At 42.4% G+C, this 21,964-nt stretch overlaps 2 protein-coding genes across 2 annotated transcripts in view; one reads left to right on the top strand and one right to left on the bottom strand.

Annotated features, from left to right (window-relative positions):
* Positions 1-21,964, top strand: part of LOC137351571 (semaphorin-4E-like) — a 123,092-nt gene that overhangs the window by 12,934 nt on the left and 88,194 nt on the right. The gene's annotated exons all lie outside the window — the stretch shown is intronic.
* LOC137351572 (growth arrest and DNA damage-inducible protein GADD45 beta-like) lies at positions 3,130-5,244 on the bottom strand. The gene is made up of 4 exons (XM_068016124.1): positions 5,042-5,244; positions 4,756-4,857; positions 4,422-4,635; positions 3,130-4,099 (listed from the first exon to the last, which is right to left on the bottom strand). The coding sequence occupies exons 1-4, from the start codon at positions 5,083-5,085 to the stop codon at positions 3,986-3,988; spliced, it is 474 nt and encodes a 157-aa protein (XP_067872225.1). The 5' UTR covers positions 5,086-5,244; the 3' UTR covers positions 3,130-3,985.

Genomic DNA, 21,964 nt, shown 5'->3' with positions numbered 1-21,964 from the left:
GATTATCTGGTCAGTATCAAATCGCTGTTTGTTGGGTCTTGCTGTGTTTCCTACATTACAACAGTGACTGCACTTCAAAAGTTGGCTGTAAAGCACTTTGGGATGGTCCTGAGGTGGTGAAATGCAAGTCTGTCTTTTTTCCTTGCTCCCAATCCTCCTTCCACATAAAGTCTAGACATGCATATGTTTTAGCAGACAACACTGGGCACCAAACAGAATTATGAAACGTTTTGTTGACCTGTCTAACAGGACACATGTGAGATAGCTTATCAGATGAGAGTGGACCTTTTAAGTGCACATGTACACTGGCTAGACTGTGGTAGTTAGTGAATAATGGGGTAATAAACAGACCTATTCAGACAAACATCTAACAAGCTGTAATCCTGTCATTTCTCTGATGAGCTGTCTGTCAGTAGCAGACACAGTGATCAGTGCCAGTGAAATAACACTGCTAATCAGTTCCATAAATTGCAGATGACTGGTCCAATCACAGAATTCCAATTGGGAAACCATGTCCATTGCATAGAATTTCTGCTTCAAACATAATGTTTAAGAGCCTTTTATACCGGTCGCCCTTTTAAGTCAGTTTCTGTGAACAGAGCAACTATGATGTGGCTCCTGCAATTTATGTTATTAAATCTGGTTTCTGTTGGCCAGCAGCCACAAGAAGCCTTCATGATCCAAATAGCTGTCACATGCTGCTTCCATGATTATATAGGCTCGCTGCTAAGGCTTGCGCATAAAGGAGTGGCCAGGTGTAGCACCCTTACTTGAGTCAGTTGTGGGTTCAAGTCCCACTGTAGAGACTTGACAAAATCTAGGCTGACACTTTAAGGTATTGCACCATCATGATCTTTCAGATGAGACATTAAACCAAGGGCTGGTCTGCATTGTCAGGTAGATGTAAAAGTGTCCACAATTTTTAGATGCTGGAAGGATGTTTCCCCTGGCTGGAGTGTCTAGAACTGAGGGTCACAATCATAGAATTAGGGGTTGGCCATTTAGGACTGAGATGAGGAGAAATTTCTTCACTTAAAAGGTGGAATTATCTGCTATAGAAGGCTGTGAATGTTTGGTTGTTGAGTATATTCAAGGCAGAGATTGATAAATTTTTGGATACTAAGGGAATCAATCTTACTGAATGGCACAGCAGGTTCAAAGGGCCAAATGGCCAACTCCAGCTCCAATTTCTTATGTTCTTATGATGCATCTCCAACAAAGATTTACAAAGTTTATTGAGGAACTTTCTTCCCTTCCTGCACCCAAAGAGTAAAGTGCAGTTAAACAGTTTACCCATCACTGACCAAATCAACTGGCTGTAGACTTTGCAATCCTAAAGCAATTTTAGGCTGCTGGTTTTCTGCGAGTAGCAGTTGGGTACTATCCCTAGGGCTATTCGTTTACTATAAAGAAGATAAACTCTACCTTGGATGGCATCTAGGACCTGAAGCTCCACTAGCCCTTAGGACCAAGGTCACAGGACTGGAAAACATCTTCCCACCGGCCCTCGCAACTGGGGCTAGCAGCTAAAAATAAAAGGGGAAATCTGAGACTTGCAGGAGTCCCAGCCCCAATATATATTTTGTCTGGGCAAATAGAATTGGGCAGAAACCAAGTGTCACAAAAATGTCTTTTGATCACCCTGCATTGATTTCAAAGAATGACTCCTTTGGCAAATTGACTGTAGAACAGCCTTAAGGATGCATTTATACCATAGGTTTGAGACAGAAACCTGCTTACAGTGATACAGAGGCAGCATAGTCAACATCTGTTGCTGGCACTGCATTGCTCTCTTCAGCTAAAGAACTTGCCACAAGCCAAATGGTTATGTCTGAAATTTGGGGAACAACCAATAGGACTCACTGTTGGCCATTAAGAGTTACATTTAAAAATGTGACTACTTTTCACCTGTTGCAATTTTAACTTGCTGCGGAGCCAGAGCGGTGTCATGAATACCTTGAGCTGGCCTTTTGCCAACTTGTTAAGATCCCCAAACACCATCACTAATTCATCAACTTCACACCCAACTTACAATATTGTCATTGCAAAGCTTCACATTGAGAGTGGATTGTACCAGGGAACATTGGTGAAATCATTGAAACCTTATAGTTTTGCCTTAACTAAAAATGTCAATTCAAATGCACCCAAGAGAGACCTGTTGTCACATAAAAAAATCTTATTCCAGGATAAGTTAGCTGTTCCCATTTCCTTTAAGTGACAGGACTCTGTCAGGACACAGAATGGCTTCAGTTACAACAATAGATTGCAGAAGTTGGGACTGTTTTCCTCAGAGAAGGCCGAGAGGAGATTGGATAGAGGTATTCAAAATCATGAGGGGTCTGGAGAGAGCAGATAGGGAGAAACTGTTCCCACTCGTGAAAGTAACTGGTAATTGAAGCAAAAGCAACAGGAGGAAAAAATTTTCATTCAGCAAGTGTTTAGGGTCTGGAATTCACTGCCTGAGAGTTTGGTGGAGGCAGGTTCAATTGAAGGATTCAAAAGGGAATTAGACAGCTATCTGAAAGGGAAGAATATGCAGGGTTACGAGGAGAAGGCAGGGGAATGGCACGAAGTAAATTGCTCATCTGGAGACCAGTGCAGACAGCATGGGCTGAATGGCCAGCTTCTACACTGTAACCAGTGATTCTGTGGCTATGAAGCCAGTAACTCCATTCAGGAGTGTCTTGAGGTGGGCTTTAACCTGAATTAAAGAGATGTATGGAACTAGAACAGTAAGTCACATTCTAGCAAGGTCTGATTTTTACAGTTAAATTCTTAAATTATCCTCCTGTGTGTGAAATAGAGAGTTGCTTAGAACAGGAACTGGCCTTTTTTGCCAAAAGGTGCAGGCATAACATCTGTACTCATATTGTTGCTATTGAAAATGGTGTGGAAAACCTAATTTTTGCAGATCAAAGATCAGATGGGAGGGGGTAAATAGTTAAACTATTTAATTAAATTTTAAATAGTTCTGAACCAAGCAAGTACAACCCTGACTTGTTGATTTGGCTTTTCAATGTGTTGCTTGCTGGCTTTTCATAATATGCCAACTATTGAAAAAGGTCACAAGTATTTCACCTCACTCCCCAAAGCAGTGGATGTTAAGATAACACAAGTCAGACCAGCATATACTTTTAAAATATTTATTGTAAACGTAATTTGCAATAGAAACATTAATTTTATTACATATATAGGAAAAGACAAAACGAAGATCACTCAGCATTATAAATAACAAAACGCTGAGCTTAAATAAATCATGACATTTAACAAGAGTTCAGAATTAAATTGCACAATGCCCATTACACAACTTTGGGATTCTATGCAGAAACCCCAATATTAAAGCTAAATGCAACAGTTCACTCCGACACCTGCTGCAATTTCCCCTCCATTGTACAAATGAAACGGTGACTCGTATGGGGATAATTTCCGTTTAGAAATTCAAACAGCTCCATTTTTTCTTTAGTGCAGCCTCGCACGGTTAACAGTTGTTCCTCCTCCAGCCTGCTTCAGGATATAAATATATCCTCCATTAAACAGTGAGCCAGGGCCTGTAAAGTCCGCTGTAAAAAGCCCTTTCATTCTGCACAACCAAGATTTACAGTCCTCTTGCAGTCTCGTATCAAACATCCTTTCCTCTTCTCTCTGCATCTCAGTCCAGTCATTTTTTAAAAAATATCTAAAGATATAAAAATGTCCTGCTTCGAAACCTTTCTGGATTCCATTTCCAAATCGGGTTTTCTTATCCCCAGCTCCTCCTCTGCAGCTGCTCTCTCGGTTCCGGCAGCAGCTGCAAGTCACTTGCTGCTCTAAAACCAGCCAAGCTTCTGCCCGGTATGCCGTCTTCTTTACCTTAAAAAATGCCTTTGCAAACAAGATTTTTTTCTCTTCTCATCCATCCGCATCTTCTATTTTTTTTTAAAACAAAAAACCGGCATACATTTCTCTTATTTAAAGGCGCTTTTTCCCCTCTGCTGTTTCAATCTTTTCAGCGTTCTTGCAGAGAAACGATAGGAACCCACTGGTTCTTGTTTCTGCTTTCCTCGCAATAGCTTCCCACTTCCTCCAGGGCTTCACATTTCCAAAAGTCGGTGTGAGAATTCTGTAAATAGAAATTTATAAAAAAAAACAGGCTTGAGAATCGCGTCAGCATCAGTAGCGCGTCAATTCCAGTCAGTTTCAGCCTTCTCACGCATCATTTCGTTTTACGATTGCAACAATTTAACTCTTTAAATGCCACGATTAGCTAAATAGCATTGCACAATTTAGAAAAAAAAAGGGAAGCTAGTTTCTTGCGGTAGATGCACATTTACAAAACTTGCCTGCAGAAATATATACATGGCAATATTTAACTCGGTAATATATTAATGGTGCCTGCACCGAAAATGTGTGTGTGTTGCGGTCATCAGAAAGGGGGTTCTTACCGTGACAAGCATGCAGTGCATGTCCCGGGGTTCGGCAGTCTCGTCCCCAGTCTCCAGAAGCTCTTCCAGCCGCTTGACTCCCCGCAGCCGCACGATGTTAATGTCGTTCTCACAGCAGAAAGCCTGGATCAGGGTGAAGTGTATCTGCAAGGCGATGTCGCCCTCGTCCTCCTCATCGGCCGCCAGGAGACACAGAACTACACTGTCTGGGTCACTGCGAGGGAACAAGAGTCAATTAGAATCGCTGTTCAAAACAAAAAAATTAAGTTGCATTTTTAAAAAATCTTTGCAGCTACTGTTCTGCACGTTAAAATTTCACGTATAGAATACTTACACATTCATTAGCTTCGCCGACTCGTAAACTCCAACTGTTAAACAGCCCTGGCGCTGTGCTGCTACCAACAAGTCTTCCAAAGCTTGATCGATCGTCTGCATCCTGCACAGAAACACACATAATTTTTTAAAAAACTATTCTTAAAAAATTAGACTGCAAACTACCTCGCCAACGGCCATATATATATATAAAAAAATAAATCGACGCGTCGTTCCTTCCACTTCATATGAAAGTTAAAAGTAACTGCAAATATGCATTTTATAAAACGAATAATCTGGTTCCTTACTTTTTGCTGGTATTGTCAGTTCCACTGATATCTTCCAGAGTCATGTTGCAGTAATTAAATCCAAGGTAAAAAGAACCCTCGAGTTCAAGACTTTAAAAAGTGATAACGTTTGTAGCTGACAGTAATAACTCCACAAGGTTGCAGATCCCAATTCGATACAAAAAAAATCCTCTTCGTTCTCCAGTTCTTTCTGCAGCTCCAGAGCGGCAGTCGCTGCCTTTTAAAGGTTACATCCCACCCACCGGCTCATCTCCATACCGCTCTTGTGATTGGCTGTGCCAACCGGTAATTAATATTAAACATCCTCCGCCACGTGGGGGCCCGGACCCAGATGTCGCCTTTTTTTTTTCAAAGTTCTGGGAATTTCCTTGTTTTTCTCTCTTGCTTTCTCGGTGACTCAGTTTCGTGTGCTACTGGGATTATGAAGCTGCAAGTGTGTCTGTATCGGAATGAAATGAATCTTCGAGAATCAAACCGCATAGTGCAATGTAAAATGAGATGATAATACTGCAATTCCCCATCACCAGGGCACTGATGTTTTATATATATAGAGAGAGAGAGAGAGCCTTATTTATTTCCCTCTTCATGTCACGCAAAGCAACATTTATTTTTTGCCTTTTAACATTGGAGCTAAAAACACATTGTCTGGAAATGTATAATTGAGGAAACACTTGCAGAATTGGCCACAAATTGTTCCAAATTAATTGCCGGAGAAAGTGAAAGGGTTAATCAACTTTAAATCTTTTCAACATTTTGCACTTTTGCATTCAGAGCGAGACTAAAATCTGCAGCCCTGCTTTGGTGCACAGACTGTATTGGACGTTGGGAGTGTGGATTGTAGGTGAAACTAAATATTAAATCTCGCGTAACGGCTGTTGTAAACTGGCCAGGAACGGAATGCAGCAGGAAATGCAATGCACTTTGCTGATCGGAATTAGAAAACATAACTAAGTGTACTTTACTTCTTAATAGTACACTCAGTTTGAGATTATAAGCAAATAGAACGAACTGGAAATAGAATCTGTTTCTCTTCTCTCTGTAGTTTCCGACGGAGAATATTCAGCGTGCGTAACGAATCAGTGGAAACTCCGACTCCCAACAACATCTCGCCTAGCACATAAACAGTCATATACAAGGAATAATTTTTATGCACCAGCTAAATGCACTTTCTGTTCGTGGACAGATAGAAAATAATTGGGATAATTACGAACTCTTTTGCGCAGGAGACCGCAGACATGTTTTGCAAAGTAGTAGTACACTTGACAATCCTGACGATCGTTTCCGTGATGTTTTGCAATTCATCTGATTGTTTACATGTATCCTTTGATATCCAGAGCAGTCTGTTATTATTGGAAAAAACCTAACCCCCCACCCCCCCCCAAAATATGTTCCTGCAGGAAAATAAAATGTCCTAGATATCTTCGTTGTATTTGTGATTGTAGCCTGTTCTCCAAATCGATCCATTTGTAGAGATCAAGTGTGTTTACATGTAACTTTCAGTTGTCGATTTACATATTTAAACACACTTGATCAGTGCTTTGTGCAATTACAGAAACCTGAGAAATGTTTTGCATTCCAAACCCGTTGATTAGCCTCTTCCTCACCAACCACCACCCCCCCCCCCACCCCCATCACCCTTGAAAGCCGTTAAAAAAAAACGAACACAGCTTGTAAACAAATTCAGAAATAAATATATTTACGAGAATCTCTTAAAACTAACCGAGGAGCGCCGTCTGGTGGTTATATTGTCCGTTGTTCTGTTAGGAGTTCACGAGTTCCATCTGGCGTTGAACTAAAGAAAAACTCAAGACTGGCACCACATAGTTTATTACTTTCCAACACGAAGCTATTTTGGGGGGTGCATTGATAGTTGGGGGGCATTGCTGGTTCGAGCACTTAAATGGTACATTTTAAACCCTTCTTACATTACAACAGTGACTACACTTTAAAGGACCAACCTGATGGTTTATGGCTGTGAAACATGGGCAACTTAACGCGACCAGGAAAAGAAGCTCAATAATTTCCATCTTCACTGTCTGCCATGCATTTCATAGAATCATAGAAAGTTTAAGGCATAGAAAGAGGCCACTTGGCCCATCGTGTCTGTGCCAGCTGAAAAATGACCAACCTATTCTATTCCCACTTTCCAGCATTTGGTCTGTAGCCCTGCAGATTACAGCACTTGAGGTGCATATCCAGACTCCTTTTGAATGAGTTGAGGGTTTCTGCCTCTACTACCCTCATAGGCAGTGAGTTCCAGACCCCCACCACCGTCTGACTGAAAAAGTTTTTCCTCATCTCCCCTCTAATTTTTCTACCAATCACTTTAAATCTATGCCCCCTAGTCACTGACCTCTCCGCTAACTTGAATAGACCCTTCACCTCCACTCTATCCAGGCCCCTCAACATTTTGTACATCTCAATCAGAACTCCCTCAGCCTTCTCTGTTCCAAGGAGAACAACCCCAGCCTATCCGATCTTTCCTCATAGCTGCATTTTTCCAGTCCTGGCAACATCCTCGTAAATCTCCTTTGTACCCTCTCTAGTGCAATTACATCCTTTCTGTAATGAGGTGACCAGAACTTCACACAGTGCACAAGTTGTGGCCCATTAGGGACAGCCAGCATGGATTCGTAACGGGAAGGTCATGCCTGACAAATCTCATTGAGTTTTTTGAAGAGGTGACTATGGTAGTGGACAGGGGAGTGTCCATGGATGTTATTTATATGGACTTCCAGAAGGCATTTGATAAAGTCCCACTTAAGAGACTGTTAACTAAGGTAGAAGCCCATGGATTGAGGGCAAATTATTGACATGGTTAGGAAGTTGGTTGTGTGGTAGGCAAGAGAGAGTGGGGATAGTGGGGTAAGTACTCCGATTGGCAGGATGCAACTAGTGGTGTCCCGCAGGGATCTGTGTTGGGGCCTCAATTATTCAAATTATTCATTAACGACTTGGATGATGGCATAGCAAGTCATATATCCAAATTTGCTGATGATACAAAGTTAGGCGGCATTGTAGACCATCTAGATGATAGCATAAAATTGCAAAGAAATATTGACAGACTAGGTGAGTGGGCAAAACTGTGGCAGATGGATTTCAATGTGGGCAAGTGTGAGATTATCCATTTTGGACCAAAAAAGGATAGAGCAGGGTACTTCCTAAATGGGAAGAGGTTACGTACAGTGGATGTCCAAAGAGGCTTGGGGGTTCAGGTGCATAAATCTTTAAAATGCCACGAGCAAGTGCAGAAAATAATCAAAAGGCTAATGGAATGCTAGCCTTTATATCTTGAGGATTGGAGTTAGTTAGTGATACAGCACTGAAACAGGCCCTTCGGCCCACTGAGTCTGTGCTGACCATCAACCACCCATTTAAACTAATCCTACACTAATTCCATATTCCTACCACATCCCCACCTGTCTCTATATTTCCCTACCACCTACCTATACAAGGGGCAATTTTATAATGGCCAATTTACCTATCAACCTGCAAGTCTTTTAGCATGTGGGAAGAAACCGGAGCACCCGGTAGAAACCCACGCAGACACAGGGAGAACTTGCAAACTCCACACAGACAGTACCCAGAATTGAACCCGGTGCTAACCACTGCGCCACTGTGGTTATGCTGCAGCTGTACAAAACCCTGGTTAGACCCCACTTGGAGTACTGTGAGCAGTTTTGGGCACCACACCTTAGGAAGGATATATTGGCCTTGGAAGGAGTGCAACGTAGGTTTACAAGAATGATACCTGGACTACAGGGGCTAAGTTACGAGGAGAGATTACACAAATTAGGCCTGTTTTCGCTAGAATTTAGAAGGTTAAGGGGTGATCTGATCGAAGTCTTCAAGATATTAACAGGAAAAGACAGGATAGATAAAGATAAACTATTTCCACTGGTTGGAGATTCTAAAACTAGGGTCATAGTCTAAAAATTAGGACCAGATTGTTCGGGAGAGATGTTAGGAAGCAATTCTTCACGCAAAGGGTGGTAGAGGTTTAGAACTCTCTCCCACAAACAGCAATTGAAGCAAGAACAGTTGTTAATTTTAAATATGAGATAGATAGATTTTTGTTAAGCAAAGATATTAAGGGATATGGGCCAAAGGCAGGTATATGGAGTTAGGCTGGGGATCAGCCGTGATCTCATAGAATGGCGGGACAGGCGCGAGGGCCTGAATGGCCTACTCCTGTTCCTATCTTCCTATGTTCCTAATCAATGAGTATTACAATTCCAGCAAAACCTCCCTGCTATTATATTCTATACCTCAGCTAATAAAGAAAAGGATTCTATATGCCTTCTTAACCACCTTATCGACCTGTCCTGCTTCCTTCAGGGATCTCTGGACATTCACTCCAAGGTCCCTCACTTCCTCTACACTTCTCAGTATTTTCCCATTAATTGTGTATTTCTTTGCCTTGTTTGACCTCCCCAAATGCATCACCTCACACTTCTCAGGGTTGAATTCCATTTGCACTTTTCTGCCCAACTGACCAGAGCATTAATATCTTCCTACAGCTATCCTCCTCGCTATCTACCACACGGCCAATCTTTGTGCCATCTGCAAACTTCTTGATCTTGCCCCCTACATTTACGCCCAAATTGTTAATACATACCACAAAAAGCAGGGGACCCAGTACTGAGCCCTGCGGAATGCCATTGGAAACAGCCCTCCAGTCGCAAAACATCCGCCAACAATTACCCTTTGTTTCCTGCCACTGAGCCAATTTCGTATCCACCTTGCTGCATTTCCCTGGATCCCATGAGATTTTATTGTTTTAATCAGTCTGCCATGTGGGAACTTGTCAAAAGCCTTGCTAAAATCCATGGAGACCACATCAACTGCACTACTCTCATCTATCTGCCTTGTTACTTCTTCGAAAAATTCAAACAAGTTGGTCAAACAAGATCTTCCCTGAACAAATCCATGCTGACTATCCTTGATTAAGCTATGCCATTCTAAGTGACAGTTTATCCTGTCTCTCAGAATAGATTCCAATAATTTTCCCACTACTGAGGTTAGACTGACTGGTTTGTAATTACTCGGGCTATCCCTTGCTCCCTTCTTAAACAGAGGTACAATGTTAGCAATTCTCCAATCCTCCAGCACCACACCTGTATCCAGTGAGGACTGGAAAATTATGGTCAGATCTTCTGCTATTTCCTCTCTTGCTTCTTTTAACAGCCTGTGGTACATTTCATCCAGCCCTGGTGATTTATCACCATTCGAGGATGCTAATCCCATTAATACTTCAGTTATTTGTGGGTATATCCTGGCTGTCCTCTCAAAGGGAGAGCTCCCAAGTGTGTTGGCACTAATCAAAAAGAGGTGGCTTCAGTAGATTGGACACGTCTGCAGGATGGAAGGCAGTCGCTTGCCCAAAGACCTTCTGTATGCTGAGGTATCCGGGGCCAGACGGCCAGTGGGGTGCCCAAAGCTCAGTTTCAAGGATGCTTGCAAGTGTGACACGAAGGCCCTAAATGTTGACTATTGCACCTGGGAGCCACCAGCTGGCGAAAGAGGGAAATGGCGACACATCCTGTGGACTGGCGTGCACTACCACGACGACCAGTTGCTACAGCAGCTTGGCAACAGGCAGCAACGCCGAAAACAACAACTACAGCATCACTTGGCAGCTTCATGTGCAGCACTTGTGGCAGAACCTGCCTCTCAAGGATTGGCCTTCACAGCCATCAGCAAAGGTGCAGCAAGAAAAGACACCCCACCTAAATGGATTGTTTGCTGTGTGTCCATCATCTTTCCTAGATGGAAGGATGACAATCAGTACACTTCAAAAGTACTTCATTGGCTGTAAAGCACTTTGAGACGTCCGGTTGTCATGAAAGGTGCTATATAAATGCAAGGCTTTCTTTTTCTTTCTTCCTATTGGCATTTATTATTACTAATATAGAACTTTTAATTCTCCGCCAATTTTTTTGAGAATTCTGATAGCGATTAATTTTCTTTGAAGACAGCCAAGTCATGCATTTCTCAAGTGGTTCATATTGTAAATACACTGCTTGCTTTTGGATGAGACATCAAACCGAGACCCTCCCAGGTGGCTGCAAAAGATCCTGTGGCACTAATTCTAAGAAGAGCAGGGGAGTTATCCTGCTGTGTCTTGGCCAATATTTGGGGAGGGAGAAGAACACAGGGAACAAAAATAAACTTTTTTTTTTAATCAAATTTTTTAAAATAATCATTTGTATCACCTGTTTTAAAAATTCATTTCAAAAGCACTGTTGCTTTCTGGCCATTCATCTTTAGAGCATATCCGATTTACAAATTTGCTCGATTACAGCACAAATTCTTATTTCCTCAGTGATTGATCCGATTGTTCAACGACACACTTTCTTCTTGCTTTTGAAAATTTCTCTCATCCTTCAATTTCCTTCCTTTCTCCCTTGGAGACAGGTACTTTTGACTACAGCACAGATTCCCAGGCCAGACCTCCAGATCTTTGCCCAGGGGTCCATTCTCAAGCCAAGACAGCAAGCTGTTTTGACACCCAAAACTAGCGTGACTAATCCTGCCTGATGGGCCGGAATTTATATTTCCGCTGCTGTAATCGGTGGCAGATGAAAACAATGGCGGTCCGCCCGTGCAGACAGCGCATCGCGAAGCCGCTGGGATATTCAGTGCGGCAGCTCATTTAAATAGCCGGGACAGACCGCCCATCCCGATGATGTGGAAGCAGCGGGCGGTCGGTCCCCGGCAATGGTGTCAGCCGCCTTTGCACAGGTGCGATGCCATATTTAATGGGCTTCGAGCCCTACATTTCAATTTAAATATTTAAAGGGAAATTGATTTTAAAAAATTAAATAAATTGATCTTGCCCCTCGCCCACCCCCTCATAACCATAGATTTAATTATCTGCCCCCAAAACACTTACCTTGTGCACCTGACCTTCCCCCAACCCCCCCCCAAAGTACATAAGCTTTACACTTTACCCCTTCCTATCATCCCTTACACCAATGAGATGACTGTGACCCCACTCCCCCGACTGCCGCACTGAAAAACTTACCTGCTCCCCCCTCCCCACCGGATGGGGATCCGTAGGCGCGGGTGTGCTGGCCACCAGCACCTCAATCGCACTGGGACAGATGGCGGGAGCAAGAAGGTAATTTATTCCTTTATTTAAATCAATTTACATATTTAAATTGGGCTCACGTCGCCGAACGGCGGGGCGGGCCGCCATGAGGCCTCGCCACCGGCAGCAATATCGGGCCAGGCCTTCCCGGCGTCAAGGCCCACCACCCCCCCTTCACGACCCCCGCGTCAAGGGAGTCTGTAAAATTCAGCCCAATGTTCTTGTGGGAGTCACGGTACAGTGTTCCAAAATCACAGAACTGTTACAGCACAGAAGGACGTGGAGAGGCCCAGCGGACGTTTCTCCTCCTTAACTCAAGGGCCATTATAACACCTCCACTGGTGCCCAAATTGGGATCAGCAAACTAAGCACAGACCAGGTGCTTAACCTGGCCTGTGCGGGCTCTGCAGCACGCCAGACGTTTACCCACTAGATTAGTGCAAGAAACGCCCAGAGTCCACGCTTTGAAGTGGTGAAAAACCATGGAGACAAGCTCACAACTTTCTTCTAGTCACAGCAACATTAATCAGTCTGTGCAGCAGAATAACTGTAACTTGCATTTATATAGCACCTGTACCTGAGTCAAATGTCCCAAGATGATTCGCAAGAACATAATCAGCCAAATTTTCACAGCATGCCAGAATTATTAGGACAGGCGAGGTAGGTTTTAAGGAATGTCTTAACGGAGGAGCGAGAGGCTGAGAGGGAATTCCAGCGCTCAGGGCCTCAGCAGCTGAAGACACGGACTCCAGTGGTGGAGGACTCAAAATTAGGGGTGCGAACAGAAGAAATAATTTGTTGATGGGCGGCCTTTTCATCTCAGCATGTGGAGGAAAAAAGACAGAACAGAGAGAGAGGGAGAAGTTCTTATTTAATGAAAGAGTAATATGGCATAATTTCAACTGCTGGGCTATCCAGTGAGATAGAGTGTACCGAAAGAAAGCTATCTCTATAGCTGGACCTACTAATCATGTTGGAATGTTTTGAGGGTTTTACTGACTTGGCGGATGTAGGATGTTGATATCAGATTATCTCAATTTTAAGAAAGAATTTTTAAAAGTCCTTCAGAGGAAACAATTTCCTAAGATACAGCATTGATTGACAGCATGTTCCTGTCTTCATAGATAGCAATTGAGTGAAATATTAACCTTTGAGATTTTCATGGGTAAATAACTGAGGTTGTAATGACTCTACAAATACCTGATTCAGTCCCTGATTTTCCACTTCCTACACAAGCTGTTTTATGGCCACTCTGATAGCGAATGATAATTTAATACTGATTAGGGACAGCTTCGTGTGTGAGCTTTTGTCCAGTAGGCACTGGACTGACAATTGCACTAAGTCATCTATCTGTCAACTGTTGTTCACTGGGTAGCACTCTCTCCTCTGAGTCAGAAAGTTGTGGGTTTAAGCCTCTCCAGAGATTCGAGCACATAAATCTAGGCTGACATTCCAGTGCAGTACTGAAGGAGCACTGCAGTGTCAGAGGTGCCCTCTTTTAGATGAGATCTTAAACCGAGGCCCTGTCTGCCCTCTCAAGTTGATCGAAAAGATCCCATGGCACTATTTGGAAGAAAAGCAACCGAGTTCTCTCCAGTGTTCTGGCCAATATTTTTCCTCCGACTGACATCACAAAAAAAAAACAGGTTATCTGGTTGTTATCACATTGCTGGTTGTGGGAGCTTTCTGTGTGTTAATTGGCTGACCTGTTTTACTGCCTTTCAGAAAGTACTTCATTGGCTGGAAAGCATTTTGGGATGTCTTGAGGTGGTGAAAGTTGCTATATAAATGCAACTTCTTTGTTTCTCTGACATTCTGTTGCCCCGAATGAAAAAAATAAATTTGCTTTCTGAATGTAAACATGTTGTTCTGAGTTGTGCATGTTGCTGAAGAGAAATGACTTGGAAAGAGATTCAAAAGTTTTGATAAGACCTTGTCTCCTGGATACAGATTATTAGTGTTTGATTTGCTGTTGCTAAGAGATTCTGGGCTTTTGTTTTTCTGGTTATAGAATGAGGGAGAAGATAATACATCGAATCACCAATTCCTAGATGGTATAAATTTATAATTTTTTCCCATTCTAGAAATGTATTATTTTCTCGATGAGGAAAACCTATTTTAGGGAAAATCTTTTTTAAAAACTTTAAAAAGGTAAAATCTTTCTTTTTTAATAGAACTAGATTCTTCTCTTTTGTTATTTATTATTTTCCTGTTTAATATTCTCCCCATCTCTCTTGAAGGTGTTACTTGTCTGTGGGATACAGGCATTGATTGCCCTCTGTTACCCTACCCTCTGTCCACTTACCATTTGAGCACTGGCAGGATATTTGACCACATGGGGCATACAGCCAAGCTTGATCCTATCCTCAGACATGCACTTCCCAATGGAAGTCATTGGAGAGTTATCAGGAGCAGGAACCCTGGCTGATCTTTTCTCTCCTTAACCCAGCAGCAATATGACAAATTGGAGAGGTTCTTCTCCGCCGAGATCACAGAACCCTGACTCAACCCAGATGTCAAAACTTGTAAAGGTGGTAATCAGCACAGCATAGCAACATTAGGAACAGAAGTAGGCCATTCAGCCCCTCAAGTCTGCTCTGCCATTCAACTGGATCATGGCTGATTATGACCTGCCGTATCTGGGCCATTCAGCCCATCATGTGTGTGCCAGCACTTTACTAAGAATCTAACACATGTTGCCAGACACCATAGAGAAAAAAAATTCTTATTTTTTCAAGTTTGGAGCAAGATCTCTTTCATACAGCAATTCTCTGCTCCGAGTCCAAATTCAATAACCCATTTGAATCTATTGTTGCCATTCCCTCTCAGAGTTTTATAAACCTAGATCATGTCCCCATCTGAATCACCTTTATGCTATCAACAACAACCTCAGGTACGTCAGTATGTCCCCATGACTTCCATTAGTACTGAAATTGTCTTATGAGGAAAGGTTGGACAGGCTAGGCTTATATCCACTGGGGTTTAGGAGAGTAAAAGGTGACTTGAATTGAAACATATGAGATTCTGAGGGGTCTTGACAGGGTGTATGGATGTGGAAAGGATGTTTCCTCTTGTGGAAGAATCTAGAACTAGAGGTCACTGTTTAAAAATAAGGTCTTGCCCATTCAAGACAGAGATGAGGAGAAATCTTTTCACTCTGAGGGTCGTGAGTCTTTGGAACCTTTGAATATTTTTAAGGCAGAAGTAGATAAATTCTCGATAAGCAAGGGGGTGAAAGGTTATTGGGGGTCGGCAGGAATGTGGAGCTGAGTTTACAATCAGATCAGTCATGATCTTATTGAATGGCGGAGCAGGCTCGAGGGGCCGAGTGGCCTACTCCTGCTCCTAATTCATATGTTCGTATGAAATGGAGATGACTGACCCTTCAAATCCATGCAAGGCATAGCGCCCAGATGACATGGAATTGAACCTCACTGGTGCTCTATGTATGGTTAAAGTAGCTTGTTTTGAGTTATAGCCCTTGAGATGGCTCCTACTATTTGATCCATTGAGTTGATAGAGGCTTTGAATTGACTGACAACTTTCAGTTCTATGTGCCCCTGCAGTTTCAGCGTCATAAAGTTTATGTTGCATATCTGATCAAACCAGTCTCCCTTTGTGATGTTTTCAGTCTGTTACCTAGCAGGCCATGAGTACATATATGTTCCAATCACTCCTTGATTAATAACAGGCACCTTAAGCACACATGCATAATCCTTATCACGCCTTGGGAAATCAGCAACAAAAGGGAGATAAATATTGGCAGTCTAGAATCTCATCCAAATGACCATTCTTTATGTGTCATTCTAGACTGTCCATCTGCAGGTATTTGATCACAGGAAGCTATCACAGTTGACCTTGACCCTGTGCTCTCAAATGCGCTTTCCACCAGGGCTCACTGTAATATGAGCAGGAACCCTGACTGATTCTCCTTTCTCCGACCTCAAGGCACTGAGATCCATTATGACATCCTAACCATTGATTGAACTGAGGTCAAGTAACTTGGCATGCAGTGAGGATTGAACTGGGGTCTTCTTGGCCAATATGGCTCAATCTATCAAATGCTCACCTGTCCAGAAAGAGTCGACAGTCTTCTGTTACAGCAACCAGCTACTTCCTAAATGATGTTGACTTCCACTTTGTTATCTGAATGTGTTAATTAATTTTTGTGTGTAAGGACTTCTTGATAGCAAATGTAAATTTGCATATCATTAGGTTGAGCCTATGCTGCTTGTCTTGCAGTCACAGTTTATCTCAAACCAGCATTACCTATTCACCTCTTCTATACTGTTTGTAATCTTTCAGTCCTTCAAGATTAATAAAACAAAAACTTGCATTTATTCACTACCTTCCATGACCTCAGGAAGTCGGAAAGTGTTTTACATCCAATAAAGAATTTTTAAATGTAGTCACTGTTGTAATGTAGGCAACACTGCAGTCAATTTTCATGTGGCAAGCTCCCACAAACAGCAATACGATAATGACCAGATCATCTCTTTTTTTAATGATGTTGATTGAGGAATAAATATTAGTCCTGGACACCAGGGAGAATTCCTCTGCTCTTCTTCAAATAGTGCCATGGGATGTTTTACGTACACCTGAGAAGGCAGTCAGGGTGTCGGTTTAACGTGTCATCTACCTCAGACAGTGCAGCACTCCCTCAGTACTGCACTGGAGAGTCAACCTCGTATTTTGCACTCCTGTCTTTGGAATGGGACTTGAACCCACAACCTTCTGACTCAATGTTACCACTGAACCATGGCTGGCACCTCCGTAGCTCAAGTTGTTCCACTTTTTTCTCTACTTCAGTGCTTTGATGCTAGGAATTAGCCTCATAATTTTCCTCTGCATTGCCTCCGGGGCTTGAATGTCTCCCCTGTGTCTCAGTGATGAGAAAAAACTATATGACTTGTCCAAGTCAGCCACACACACAGCTTGGCATGGCATTGTGACTGCAGAACTGTTCCTACAATAATGTAAAAATTCTCAAGGCTGAGAAGGTTTGAGAGATATGAATGCAGTTCAGTCCTTAAAGTTGAAGGATATTCTCTGGCATACAACCTCTTTATTATCATTTTATCAGATTTGCACTCACTCGGAATATTATCTCCTTGTGACATTGCTTCATTAAAGGAGAAAGTATTTCAACAGAATCATATTAATTTTTGTTAATGGGAAAAACTCATTAGGCCCACAAACCCATTTGTTTTGATAGTTGAGCCCCCCGTTACCCACCTTCTCATATATTCCTCAATCTTTTTTCTCTCCAAAAAGAACTTACTTGGCTCTTAAAGCTACTAATACTATCAACTTCAGTTTCCTTGCCTGCGTGCTTATTCTACAGCTAATACCACGTGGGTGGAATAAGTCTTTTGTTTAGTGGGAACAGTTCCGACTCTTTTGTCGAAGGTGCTGGTGTGAACCCCACTCCAGTTGCAGAGACCAGATTGCCAGTTCTGAATTCTGAGTAAATACCCAGCCTGGATATTTGTGCCCAATGGTTGTGGGTACCCATTCCCCCTCCCCCTCAATCGCATGGTTTGTGGGAGCACATAAGAAATCTCCTGGCATAGCGAACTAATCACCCCATCGGCTGCTATAAAGATGGCTACAGCCATGGAAGGAGCGTTCACATTGCAGCCCACGAATTCTCCCACTACTTCACACGATGTAAAGATATGAAAACAGGAACCATTTGGGAGAAAAAGTTCTGCCTGACTTATTTGCTACTTTCAACGCTCTAATCTTTTCACTTGTATCCTCTGCTACTGGAACCTCACTGAATGCTATGCCTGGATCAACTTAGTCAGTCCCTTTCACAATCAATTAGGTCAGCTTGAAGCTTCCATCCTCAATTCCAAAATTCCTTAACTTTTTGTCAGCATGGAAAGTTCCTCATATCTGAAAGTAACTTCATTACATCTCCCTGTACTCTCAAGAACTTACCCTGTAGACAGTCCTTCAGATTGAATCTGATCATATCATGTACAGGAGCAATAAATGTTTTTGATTTCCTTTTAAAGTATGCCCTAATTTGCTATTGTGGAAAAAAAAAGTTAACACTGACCTATAGTATCCTGGAATTGAACAATAAGGGAATCAAGAGAAACATAGAAACATAGAAAATAGGAGCAGGATAAGGCCATTAGGCCATTCGGCCCTGCTCCGCCATTCAAAAAAGTTCATGGCTGATCTTCTAATTCAGTACCCTGTTCCTGCTTTCTCCCCATATCCCTTGATCCCTTTGGCATTAAGAAATATATCTATCTCCTTCTTGAATATATTTAATGACATGGCCTCCACTGCCTTCTGCAGTAGAGAATTCCACAGGTTCACTACCCTCTGAGTGAAGAAATTTCTCCTCATCTCGGTTCTAAATGGCATACCCCATATCCTGAGACTGTGACCCCTGGTTCTGGACTCCCCAGCCATCGGGAACATCCTCCCTGCATCGGGCCTGTCTAGTCCTGTTAGAATTTTATAGGTTCCTATGAGATCCCTTCACATTCTTCTAAACTCCAGTGAATATAGGCCTAGTCGACCCAATCTCTCCTCATACGTCAATCCTGCCATCCCAGGAATCAGCCTAGTAAATCTTCATTGCACTCTCTCCATGGCAAGAACATCCTTCCTCAGATAAGAAGACCAAAACTGCACACAATACTCCAGATGTGGTCTCTCCAAGGCCCTGTATAACTGCAGTAAGACATCCTTGCTCCTGCACTCAAATCCTCTTGCAATGAAGGCCAACAAACCATTCACCTTCCTAATTGCTTGCTATACCTGAATGCTTGCTTTCAGTGACTGGTGTACAAGGACACCCAGGTCTGGTTGCACCTCACCCTTTCCCAATCTATCACCATTCAGAGAATAATCTGCCTTTCTGTTTTTACAACCAAAGTGGATAACCTCACATTTATCCACGTTATACTGCATCTGCCATGCAGTTGCTCACTCACCCAACTTGTCCAAATCACATTGGAGCCTCTTTGCATCCTCCTCACAGCTCACATTCCCCCCCCCCCCAGCTTTGTGTCATCTGCAAACTTGGAAATGTTACATTTAGTTCCCTCACCCAAGTCATTAATAAATATTGTGATTAGCTGTGGCCCAAGCACTGATCCCTGCGGTACCCCATTTGTCACTGCCTGCCACCCGGAAAAACATCCGTTTATTCCTACTCTCTGTTTCCTGTCTGTCTGGGGTTAGAGCGGGAAAGTGGAGTTGATCATATAACACCTTATTGAATTGTGCAGTAGGCTCAAGGGGTTGTATGACCTGCCCCTGCTCCTAATTTCCTATGTTCTTACATAGACCAGAAAAATCCTAGGTTTAATTGCTGATGTGTGTAGAGTTAGCTGGCTTCTATCTCCTTAGAATAGAGATGGAGAAAATCAGCTAGGGTTCCCATTCCTGATCACTATGGAGCGAGAATGGGATTGGGCTCAGCTGTGACATTCTCCATGAGGAATGAACACTTGGGCAAAGCATAGCATGAGTGCAGCTAGTTCTGGGGAACCATACCCAGCCAGAGTCGGGATCTTCAAGAAAAGAGCAGCTAAAACAAGGGAGTAAAAGAGAAATGTAACAATTCCATCTTCACCTGTAAAGTGAAGTTTCAAAGTGGATTTATTTTGTATCAATGGACCGAGAAGGATTAACTGGTCAAAAGAAACATTACATTTTTGTCAGATTATTTGTAGCTATGGTGTCTTTTAATTTTTTCCCCCCCATTTCTTTCAACAGAGCAGAGGATGATCATTGCTGCCTGGAAAATTCCCTCACTGCTTAGTCATTCCCCAAAATCCTGTTTTTAATGAAACCTCCAAAACCATAGACTTTTAAACTCTCATTGAAGAGTGTGCTAGACTGGAATATTGAGTATTCAGCAGAATCATCTGGTGGGTGAACGGAAATTGCTTTTTAATCTCCTCAAACTGCTTGTGTTACTGAACATTTTATGAGTAACTCTGAGCTAAGTTTCTACAAGATTTTGTGGTGAGCAGGATCACAGATTTAATTGTCTTGCAGATAGACTCTAAACATTTGTCCATCTCTTCAGATATTGAGTTGGAAATATTGAGATACTGGAGGGATAAGCTATCATAGGAATTTTAGGATACTAGAGGAATGAGTTTCGATGGGAAAGTTAGGATACTAGAGAGATAAGCTTCAATGAGAGAGTTGGAGTGCTATGGGGATCTGTTTTGATGAGAGAGTTAGGGTACTAGAGGGATGAACTGTAATGGTCAAATGGCTTTTAATTTTGAAATAAAAGCAGAAAATGCTGAAAGCATCTGCAGATCAGACAGCATCCGTGGAGAGAACAGCCAAGATTACAATTCAGCTACGGGCCCGTCGTCAGAACCTTTTTCTGGTTGAATACTGAGGAAGTGCTGCACTCTTGGAGGTCCTGTCTTGCAGAATCCATTTGCCCTCTCAGGCAGATGTAAAAGATCCCACGGCACTATTTAAAGAAGAGCAGGGGAGTCCTCCCTGATATCTTGGCCAATATTTATTCCTTAGCCAACACCTAAAAAACAGGAATAAAAACAAAAAGTCCAGCACTTTTTGTTTTTATTTCAGATTTCCAGCATCTACAGTATTTTGCTTTTATCCTAAAAAAAAGGATTATCTAGCCATTACTGCATTGATGTGTGCAATTTGGCTGCCGCGTTTCTTACATTACTACAGGGGCTACACTTCATTGACTGTAAAATAACTTGGGCATAGTGAGGTTGTGAAAGGTGCTATGTAAATGCAGGTTTTGCCTCTTCTTCATCCTTGAATACTTATGTTCTTGTGCTCAAAGCCACTAATCAAGCCTGTTAGGCAAGTGAGAAACATTCTATCCTGTACTGTAAATGATAAAAATCAAGTCATCACTTGGAACCAGATGCTGGAAGAGTGTTACTGTGTTTGAAGTATAAGCTGTCTGGAGTCTGGAGCTTTCTTTGAAGATAGTAATCCCACTCTAATTATTTTCCTCTCTTCTCCTGAAGGCACTGACTGGGTTAGTGTTCCACTAATCCCCAACTTCCCTCCAGTACTCTGCTCTTTGGTCATCCTTCATACGCAAGACTAGATAGTGAGTATTAGCAGGCTATGCAATCCTGAATTAGGTCACAGCCGAGCAGTCACCTGACATACACACACACACACACACACACACACACTTCACAGCAGGAGTCACGGGATAGCAGTTGGGAACTAGCTGGAACTCTGGTTCCTTTCCTTATTTTCAGTGTGAAAGATGAGACCCTTATGGGGTCAGGTCCACACCAACAGTGCAGTTAGCCTCTGAGCTATTAGGGGAACACTAATTGTCAAGATTACTTTGCTAATCACACCATAAAAAGGTAGAAACAAGTATTAACATAAATAAGCCTTGTGATTAATTTCCCACCTAAACCTCTCTGCCCTTTTACCTCTCTCTCCTCCTTAAAACCTACCTCTGTCATTTGTCCTAAAATTTCCTTATGTGGCTTAGTGTTAAATTTAGTCTGATTACACTGCTGTGAAGCACCTTGGGATGTTTTACTGCATTAAAAGCGCTATATTGATGCAAATTGTTGGTGTCAATTCAGCTGAGGACAGTTTCCCTTTAAGAAAAGATCATGATTCACTAACCTTCTCAAAAAAAGTTAATTCCCTTCTCTAGCACGTGGCTAAAACAGCACATGAGTGATTTACAGAAGGCAGATTTGTTTTTCTTCATTTGAAGGCTCCTTACACTCTGCTTCTGCTCTCATGTTGTACAAAATAAGATCACATGGGCCACCAGAGCGTGACTGAGTTGTGCCCCATGTGCTGACTCACCCTGACAGGCT

The sequence above is a fragment of the Heterodontus francisci genome, chromosome 36 (assembly GCF_036365525.1).
Source record: "Heterodontus francisci isolate sHetFra1 chromosome 36, sHetFra1.hap1, whole genome shotgun sequence".
In the NCBI taxonomy this organism is placed as follows: Eukaryota; Metazoa; Chordata; class Chondrichthyes; order Heterodontiformes; family Heterodontidae; genus Heterodontus; species Heterodontus francisci.
This window is presented reverse-complemented; position numbering and strand designations above follow the sequence as displayed.

Excerpts from the sequence above, each read along its gene's own strand:
- LOC137351572 (XM_068016124.1), bottom strand. The coding sequence starts at position 5,085 with ATGACTCTGGAAGATATCAGTGGAACTGACAATACCAGCAAAAA. Across the intron at positions 4,858-5,041 it reads ACTGACAATACCAGCAAAAA|GATGCAGACGATCGATCAAG; the intron begins GTAAGGAACCAG and ends GTTTCTGTGCAG. Across the intron at positions 4,100-4,421 it reads TGCACTGCATGCTTGTCACG|AATTCTCACACCGACTTTTG; the intron begins GTAAGAACCCCC and ends TTCTATTTACAG.